A 9,444-nucleotide genomic window follows, 5' to 3' on the forward strand; every position below is an offset into this window, starting at 1 on the left:
GTCTTTGCAAAAAAATAAGAAAATTAGCGTGGTGTCATGTGCCTGTAGTCCCAGCTACTTGGGAGGCTGAGGCAGAAGGATTGCTTAAGCCCAGGAATTTCAGGTGGCGGTGAGCTATGATGATGCCACTGCACTATAGCCTGGGCAACAGAGCCAGACCTTGCCTCAGAAACAAAAAGGGAAAAAAGAAAAAGACTTGTCGAGGTGCTCACACCAGCACGTTGGGAGGCTGAGGTGTAAGGATTGCTTGAGGCCAGGAGGTTGAAGTTGCAGTGAGCTTGATGACCCCACTGTACTCCAGCCTGGGAAACAGAGTAAGATCCTGTCTCAAAAAAAAAAAAAAAACAGTAATCCCCATTTTGTGCTTCACAGAGGAGCCAACGTTCGTTCTGTACTTACAGTTTATGCGGGAGATGGCAGGGGCCTGGCACATGACAGTGGAGCAGAAGTTTGGCCTGTTTTCTGCTGAGATAAAGGAGGCAGACCCCCTGGCCGCGTCAGAAGCGAGTCAGCCCAAACCATGTCCTCCTGAAGTGACCCCCCACTACATCTGGATTGACGTACGTGCCGAGCCTCTGCAGTGCTCTGCCCACTCAACCTGGGCGGCCAGGGCTCCTCCTGGGGTGCTGTGGGCCAGCAAGCCTGAGGAAGGGCAGGGGGGACTCCAGGTTTTCAAACTGCCTGACCTGAGGGGGGCGGTGACTGTTTGAGCCCATCCCCAGCCCACTCTGGTCAGCCCAGAGCCACTCCTCAGCTGGCCCCACTGTCCCTGGGCTAGGCAGGCCTGGCTACTTGACCACAGCTTATTTTCCTTCTTGCTCAGTTCCTGGTGCAACGGTTTGAGATCGCCAAGTACTGCAGCTCTGACCAAGTGGAGATCTTCTCCAGCCTGCTGCAGCGCTCCATGTCCCTGAACATCGGCGGGGCCAAGGGGAGCATGAACCGGCACGTGGCAGCCATCGGGCCTCGCTTCAAGTGAGGGCTCCCCTCCTCTAGGCCACCAGGGTCCCTGAGGGGGGGTGTGACACAGCGCTTCTGTGGAGTGTGGAACAAACTTCAATGAGCTGTTGGTTCCAGGAACGACAGGGAAGAGCTTATCAGAGGCATCTTTCCTAATCAAATCAAGGTCTTGAACTCCCCTGTCCCACAGCTTCTGTAGTCCAGCCCTTCTTAGGACCTGGCCTCTACTGGCCACTGTACAGGACCCAGTCCCCCACCCAACAGGCCCTTGTGCCTACCCTACTCTGCCTGACTCTCCCGTCCCAAGCCCACTGGCCGCCCCCTGGACCTGCACTTCTCAAACCAGCCACAGGGATGGGCCAGTTCTCTTTTTTCTTAACTTCTAACCAGTCATGGGCCTATACTTTTATAAAATGCCATAGAAATGAATTTCCAGGAAACAGCCCTCTCTGGAGGGCCACGGCTGTGTGCAGCTGCCAAAGATGAGCAGGGCCCCTGTTGGTCCCCATGCTTACACAGACAGGCTATGACACTTTCTACAGATGCTCGGAGGGCAGCCCTGACCTAAGGGCCAAGGGCAGAGGTGCCTGCACTCCTCTCGCCTCCCTCCTGTCCTCTGGGCGATTCCCTGCCCTCTGCCCTGGAGTGTTTGTTGCTGGACACAGATACTTATGCTTCTCCTCGCAGCGTGTCTGGCCTCTGTCGCTTCCTTTCATGCCCACAGCCTCGGTTCTCCCTTGCTGCTCTCACTGGGACTGGCCAGCTGCCTAGCTGTGGCCCCCACTCTGGGCTGCAATCTGTCCCCCAGCTCAGGTGCAGTTGTGCAGGATGGTGCCTGCGCCTCTGGCTGGCGTGGAAGGCCCTGTGTGGTGTGGCCTTGTTACACTCTGCCCTCCTCCTGCACCGTTTCCGGGCCCAGCCTGACTGTCCACTCAGCCCCAACACTCCACCCCCCCACCTTGGCTCCTGCAGCCACTTCCCCTGGACCCCGTCACCCCGTTTCTGCCAAACAAGAAGCTACATCTCCTTTAGGGCCCATCTCACTGCCAGGCCTTTCCATACCTCTCGGCCGTTGGGGCCTGTCCCTCAGGAAAATCCCCCATTGGAACTGGATCCCTCTGGTGTGGGGTGCATGTGGCATTTTACTCTACAGATAGCTATGCCTCACCTGCTGCTGATCCCCTGTGGAGATCTGGCTTCCCAGCTGCCCCCACACCCTGTTGAGGGCCGGGCCTGGCAGAAACCAGGTGCTTGTTAAAATCTGAAGTTAAATGCTCTGCGTTCATCGCACCTACAGGTAACTGTTCCTCAGGGAATAGTGTGCAAATAGTTCGTGAGACTGAATTTTTCTGGCCCAAGCAGATTACTACAGATTGTTCACTTTTCTCTCAATAAAAGTGAAGGATTTAAAAAACCTTTCCTGGGACCTTTTGGGTAGAAGAAATCTGTGCCTGGTAATCCCCTGCCCAATGCCCCAGACCAGGCTCTGCCTCTGGAGCCTTGCCCGGGCCCCTCTGGGGTTCTGCCAGGGTTCCTGCCCTAACTCGGTCTGGGGCCTCTCTCAGACTGCTGACCCTGGGGCTGTCCCTCCTGCATGCCGATGTGGTTCCAAATGCAACCATCCGCAACGTGCTTCGAGAGAAGATCTACTCCACCGCCTTTGACTACTTCAGGTAGTGCCCTTCAGCTGTGCTGTGCAGTTGGGACGGCCTAGCCCCACCTGGTGTGCCATTGTCCCAGATCCCCTGGGAAGTCACTCACAGGGGGACGTGGTTGCCTAGTGTATGCTCACCAGCCTTGGTCAGCAGCTCTGCACTGCGTGCCCGTGTGTACTTAGAGTTAGCCTCCCCCAAGATATAGGCGGATTTCCCCTCAGGTCAAATGATTTAAGAGGTTAAGTGCGTGCCATTTAACTTCCCTGTTAATGTGAATGCTTATTGCACAAAGAATCACAAATACCTACGGCCCGGGGCTTTGCAAACGTAGGCTTTGTTGCTGTATGTGAACAGCTCAGTTATCAAGATCTGCCATGAGTGCAGCACTCAGCGGAAAGCTGCACAAGTCACTGGGGCAGCGAGGGAGGGAGCACTGCAGGCTCTAAAACCACCACACCTTCCCATGCAAATTGATGAGACTATCTGTCGGAGCTGACCATGTATGTCACTTCTTACCGCTTTATGTGACTGGCTTCTAGTCCCTAACTCCAGACACTCAGCTCTTGTCCTCTTGTGGTTGTTTAAAGCTGTCCCCCAAAGTTCCCTACTCAAGGAGAAAAGAGGCTGCGTGAAGACATAAGCATAATGATCAAGTTTTGGACCGCCATGTTCTCAGATAAGAAGTACCTGACTGCCAGCCAGCTTGTTCCCCCAGGTAAGCATTGCCCTCAGCAGTGCGGCTGCTCATCGGCAGGACAAGGGGCCGCCATGTGGACAGCCCTTAAGGAGCCGGGACAGAAGACCAGTGGGACCCCGCTAAGCCCTGGCCTTGGCCATGCCACACGGTCGATGGAAGCCCAGCACCTGCCTGGCTACTGCTTCTCCGGCCTGAGCTGAGAGTCGTGAATGAGCACAGGAGGCCTCTGAGCGGACCCCGCCCACTGTAGCTTCTCCCTGTGCCAGCTCCGGCTCAGTTCACAGGCCCCTCCTGAGTGTCCAAGGGCCTGGTATCCAGCTGAGGCCAGTGTGCCCAGATGACTAAGGCATGGTCCATTGTCATCTGATAGGAGACAATCGAGTGGACATGAGGGGACCATGGGACCACTCCTCAAGGACAGGCACTTGGCCCAGCCAGAGTTGGGGAGTCAGAGATGGTTTTCTGGAAGAGATGACATGTGATCTGAGTGTGAAAGGCTGACTAGGAGTTAGCAGGGTGGATGGGGACAAAGAGCATTCCAGGGGAAGAGAACACCCAAGGAAAACACTGTTGAGTAAACAAGCCGCAAACCTCCACCAGGAAGCCACATCCTCATTTCTCTGAGCACATAGCGATTACTAACCAGAGACTGAGGGATGAGGAGAGGAGTTGAGAGGGGTTTCTTCAGGCGGACCCACAGCTGATGACATGACTAGCAGGAAAAGAAAAGAAAAAAGCAGACACAGTGATTTTTCTAAGGCACCTTTCTAGCTCCATTTGGAACCTGACAAAGAGCCCTTATAATCTGCCCCATAGGTCCTTGAGTTACCACTCTATTAAAGAACAATACAACACTGATGATCAGATAACTGCCAGACTTTATTAAGAAAATGGTGACATTTGTTTTATTCTATTTTAAAGGCTAGAAGGATGTAGTAAACTTTATCAGCCTGGGCAATAGCAAGACCCTGTCTCTACAAAAAATTTAAAAAATCAGCCAGGCATTATGGCGCACACCTGTAGTCCCAGCTACTTGAGACACTGAAGCAGGAGGATCCCTTGAGCCTGGGAATTTGAGGCTACAGTGAGCTATGATCACGCCATGGCACTCCAGCCTGGGCAACAGAGTGAGACCTTGTCTCAAAAAGAAAAAAGAAATTTTCCACCTGGAATGGTTAAAATAAAGAACTTCTTGGTTGTTTAGAAAACTTGCCATCCAGGTGGGTTTGTTCCTTAGATCGGATCCAGAGCCCCAGGGAGGCGTGCTCCACCACTGAGTGCCTTATTTCTGGTGAAAGTTCAGTTTACTTTTGTGATGCCTTGTCTTAAGCCACCTGATTCTAGAATTAAAGATGTGTTGGCCCTCAGATAACCAAGACACCCGGAGCAACCTGGACATAACTGTGGGCTCTCGGCAGCAGGCCACGCAGGGCTGGATCAACACCTACCCGCTGTCCAGCGGCATGTCCACCATCTCCAAGAAGTCAGGTTGGTGGGAGGTTTGCTTCTGTGTCCACCGCAGCCAAGTTGCCATCCTGGCAGCCTAATGGACGCTTGGTCAGGTGGCGTAACAGAGCGCTGAAAGACAGTTTCCTCTAGGTTCTGGAAACTCAGGGCGGGCAGTTGGCATCCAAGAACTATACCTGTGCTTTGTCTTTCCTCCCAGGCATGTCGAAGAAAACCAACCGGGGCTCCCAGCTGCACAAGTACTACATGAAGCGTAGGACGCTGCTACTGTCCCTGCTGGTAAGGCCCATGGGTGCGGCCAGTGCCCACCGCACACCACCTGCCAGCACAGCACCCGGGGCGGAGGCCATGCATGGGTACTCACAACAGGCCTGCGGGTGCTGTGTCTGGTCTTGCCAGGCTACTGAGATTGAGCGTCTCATCACGTGGTACAACCCGCTGTCGGCCCCGGAGCTGGAACTGGACCAGGCCGGAGAGAACAGTGTGGCCAACTGGAGGTCCAAGTACATCAGCCTGAGTGAGAAGCAGTGGAAGGACAACGTGAACCTCGCGTGGAGCATCTCTCCCTACCTGGCCGTGCAGCTGCCAGCCAGGTGGGCCCAGCACCCAGCCAGATGAGGGCCTTGCCTGAGGTCCAGTGCAGGGCACCTACTGGCTGGGTCGTAAGTGCTCAGGAGCGAGATGCAGTCCCTCCTGAGGACGGTCAGGAAGCCATCTAGTGGACAGTCCTTGAGCCCTAGAACACTACCCCGGCCTTTCTGTGCAGAAGTTACACAGTGACCCTCGAGATCTTGTCAGACTCCTAACCTGGCGTGCACCCAGAATCCAAGGAGGTAGCATCAGGGTGAATTCAGGGCCACGCTCTGATTCATGGAGAAGAGAAAGCGCGGGGAGGCTGTCACTCCCAGGAGGCGGGCTGCAGAAACAGGCTTGGGGAGGGAGGGTTTGGGTTTGTCCCGGGTGTCATCTTTTAGTGACAGGAGGCATGTGCTGCTACTGGCAGCCGAGTGCCCTGTGAAGTTTCTTGCGGCAGCTCTGACAGGGACGTAACCTTAGACTGATGGTAGCTGAGAGGGACTGCAGAGGCCCCCATGTAGCAGTCCTGCCACACAGCCCCACCCTTCCGTGAACGCGTCCAGGGTGGGTGTTTCTTCACTGTGAGCCCAGACTTGTCCGTTTACTGCTTCCTTCTCCTGCTCCTCCTCTGTCCCCCTGGAGCAGGACCACGGGCTAGTTCTGTGTTGTTTCAAAGCACAGTGTTTATGGAAAGTCTACCTTGGCAGTAGTCTGGGGCCATAACACCTTTAAACCCTCACAGCCAAGGCACCTTGTGTCCTCCTCTCCCCCCACCCCTCCCCACCTGTGGACTGAGATGCTGACTTGCTGGACGAGTGGCTGTGCAGGGCCAGGGCAGGGGCTACAGTGCAGAAAAGGAATAAAAGGGCGTGTGCTAAGGCAAGGACTGTGAAAGGAAACCCTTTGAACAGTAAGTGTAGGACAATTACTGTTAGAGAAAGTTCTGGCATTTCATCATAGCCAGTCATAGTGCTGTTTTTTAAACACTTACTTTGAGACTTACCAATGCATTAGTGGTGTAGAACACTTAGCTGGCACTTGGTATCAACCCAAATCCCTCCAGTCAGCGTTTGCCTCCTTCCACGGTGGTGGAAAAGCACGTCTGCTGGTGAGGCCGCCCCATCCACATCCTCTGTGCACCTTAGGTTTAAGAACACAGAAGCCATCGGGAACGAAGTGACCCGTCTGGTTCGGTTGGACCCAGGAGCTGTTAGTGATGTCCCTGAAGCCATCAAGGTAGCATAACCCACACACCAGGGCCTGGGCTAGCAATGCACAGAAGCACAACTGTGTCCAGAAATGCCGAAACTAGACTCTAGACAAAAATGGTGACCTGGCAACCGCAGGGGTATTCATGATTTTTCTAATTTCCTGTGTTTTCCACTCCTACGTATAGAACATTTATTATGTTTATGGTAGAAAAAAATTTAATGTACTTCAGCCTAATTGCAATTGTGCTTTTTGTAACATATCAGAAGCATTTTTCACATTATTACAAATGTCTTATAATCATCACTTTTCCTGGCCGTCCTTGTGGTGTGGGCCGTGGGCCAGGTATTTCCAGAGGGGCCCAGAGACTGCCCAAGGCACGCCATCTCCCCACTTTCTCCCCAGTTCCTTGTCACTTGGCACACCATCGACGCCGACGCTCCGGAGCTCAGCCATGTGCTGTGTTGGGCACCCACAGACCCACCCACGGGCCTCTCCTACTTCTCCAGCATGTACCCACCGCACCCTCTCACGGCGCAGTACGGGGTGAAAGTCCTGCGGTCCTTCCCCCCGGTGAGCCAGGGCCCTGCCAAGCTGGGGGGCGCTGTGGGGCTGGGTGCATGGCGAGCTGAGAGACAAGGCTCCATCATCAGCCTGGAGGTTGCCTGAGTAAACATCGGTCCACCTTAGAACATATCTTCAGTCCCCATTTTTGTTCCAGTGATTGTAGAAGATGGATTTAGTTCTGATTGAAATGTGTTTTCTAGTTATATTTGTTTTTTAACTTTAATTAGGTTTTTGAGTTAAAAAAGAAAGCTTAGTTGAGTTTGATTGTGGAGGTGGCTTGTCGGCCAGCCCTGGGCAGGTTGGGAGCAGAGCCCTCCCAGCAGCACACTTGTGCCTTGGAACCCCGCGTGACCTCACCAGATCCAGGGAGCCCATGTGACAGCCATAATTACGGGTGATGGTGGGGTGGGGTCTGGGGTCTTCTAGAGTCTGACACAGTAGAAGCAGGGGTGGTCCAAGTGCCCCTCACTGTGCCTCAGGCAGAGCCCTGGGGCATCAGTTGGGGTTGGTGGCTCTGCCCTCAGAGGTCATAGCCACCTCTCCTCTTTCTCCACAGGACGCCATACTCTTCTACATCCCCCAGATCGTGCAGGCCCTCAGGTATGACAAGGTAAGTTTATGCCCACACCAGCTGCCCTCTTCACTCCAGAGCTACACGCCACCCACCCACCCACTCACCCAGCCTATCCCCAGCCCTGCCAGGCTGTGCGGAGCCTCATTGGGAGCAGGGCCGCTCAGCTATGACTGCAGTCCCCACACTCCCCTCACCCCACTCCACCCCCTGTGGTTGACCCTGCTCACCACTGCCTCCCTGAGGCCTAGGCCTGCTCTGCATAGTGAGTGGGTTCTTGGGCTGTTGCCAGCCAGGGTAGGCTGGGCTCCCATCTCATTGGATGGGCGCAGTCTTGGTGGGTCACCTCAACTCCTTGACTCTGGCTCTCTTCAGTGGGAAGTGGCAAGGAGGCTTGGACGAGGTAATGTGTGTATTAGGTGGCCACAGCAAAGCACCACAGACAACGTGGCTTAAACAATAGAAACTTATTTTCTCACAGCTGTAAAGGTCAGAAGTCTGAGAAAAAGGTGTGGGCAGGGTTGGTTCCTTTGAGTCCTCTCTCCTTGCCTGTCAATGGCCACCTTCTCCCTATGTGTTCACATGGTCATCATCCTGTGTGTATGTGTATCCTAATCTCCTTTTCTTATAAGGACACCATTCATACTGGCTTAGGACCCACCCTAATGACTTCATCCTAACTTAATTATCTCTTTAAAGACTCTATCTCCAAATACAGTCACATTCTGAGGTACTTTAACATATCAATTTGGGGGACGTCATTCAGCCCCTAACAATGTACATGCACATAAAGCGCTCAGCACAGGGTGTGGGACAGAAAACACCCCTGAGAGTGACCACAGCCAGGAGCCCACACCACCCATGCCTGGAGGCAGAGCTTCCCATGGCCTCTTGCCAGTGCCCCCCAGTGTCTGCACAGCTACACATCTGCCCTCTCTTCCAACCAAAGGCCGCCTCATTTTCACAGCTGCCACAGGCACCAGACTTCTTAGGTTCTGGCCAAGCTCTGGCCACTGGGGGCTGGCTCGCATGCTCCCGTTAGCTGTAGTGTCTGTGAGCACTGTGGCTGGCTGTCACTGGAGCTGGCTTCTTCCCTACAGATTGGCATGATGCTCCATCTAGAGTCCGTAGAGCAAAGTGCTTCCAGAGCAGCAGCCAACCTCTCCTGAAACATTGAGTCCTGTGGAACATTCGCTGTCCTAACTAGGTAGTGCCAGACTCTCGGAGTCTGAGTGGTGATCCTGTGTAAAGCTGTATTCACCGAGGCGGGGGCCTTGGCACTGGAGCCCACACTTGTGGGACTGTCACGGGTACCTTCTATCCAGGAATGCATCTCACTTTCCTCTTTACTCCCCTCCCACGTTTTTCTCCCTGACTGCTTGGCTCTCTGCATTCATGTGGGCCTAGCAAAAGGACCAAATCCAGAGGTGCCCAGGCTCTCCATGTGGACTCTCAGAGGTGGCCTCCAGAGAATGACCCATACTTCCTGGGCCTTAGGCTCAGTAGGCTGCACTTAGCACACACAGACCCAGGCATGTAGCGTGTAAAGGCATAGATAGGGGCCATGGTTAGCACCGGGGGATAATGGTGGGCTAGTTTCTTTTATTTGGCTAGTATTTTATATAAACTGCTCTTTAATTTTTCTCCTATTTATTTTACTTTATTCCTTTATTTTCTGGCTTTCTAAATACTGAGTTAACGCCTCAGAATTATCCAAAAGTGACCAATGAGTTTTTCTTTTT

At 53.7% G+C, this 9,444-nt stretch overlaps 1 protein-coding gene across 1 annotated transcript in view; it reads left to right on the forward strand.

The window, feature by feature from the left end:
* The window catches only part of PI4KA (phosphatidylinositol 4-kinase, catalytic, alpha), a 117,266-nt gene that overhangs the window by 93,567 nt on the left and 14,255 nt on the right, over window positions 1–9,444 (forward strand). Inside the window, exons 33-42 of the mRNA XM_012644122.1 lie at window positions 402–560; window positions 824–975; window positions 2,526–2,633; window positions 3,203–3,330; window positions 4,681–4,800; window positions 4,979–5,058; window positions 5,179–5,372; window positions 6,501–6,591; window positions 6,970–7,137; window positions 7,688–7,741. Of these exons, the coding sequence (XP_012499576.1) occupies window positions 402–560; window positions 824–975; window positions 2,526–2,633; window positions 3,203–3,330; window positions 4,681–4,800; window positions 4,979–5,058; window positions 5,179–5,372; window positions 6,501–6,591; window positions 6,970–7,137; window positions 7,688–7,741 (1,254 nt within the window). The remainder of the gene's footprint in view (window positions 1–401; window positions 561–823; window positions 976–2,525; window positions 2,634–3,202; window positions 3,331–4,680; window positions 4,801–4,978; window positions 5,059–5,178; window positions 5,373–6,500; window positions 6,592–6,969; window positions 7,138–7,687; window positions 7,742–9,444) is intronic.

Source organism: Propithecus coquereli, unplaced genomic scaffold (assembly GCF_000956105.1).
Source record: "Propithecus coquereli isolate 6110/MARCELLA unplaced genomic scaffold, Pcoq_1.0 Scaffold206, whole genome shotgun sequence".
Lineage (NCBI taxonomy): Eukaryota > Metazoa > Chordata > Mammalia > Primates > Indriidae > Propithecus > Propithecus coquereli.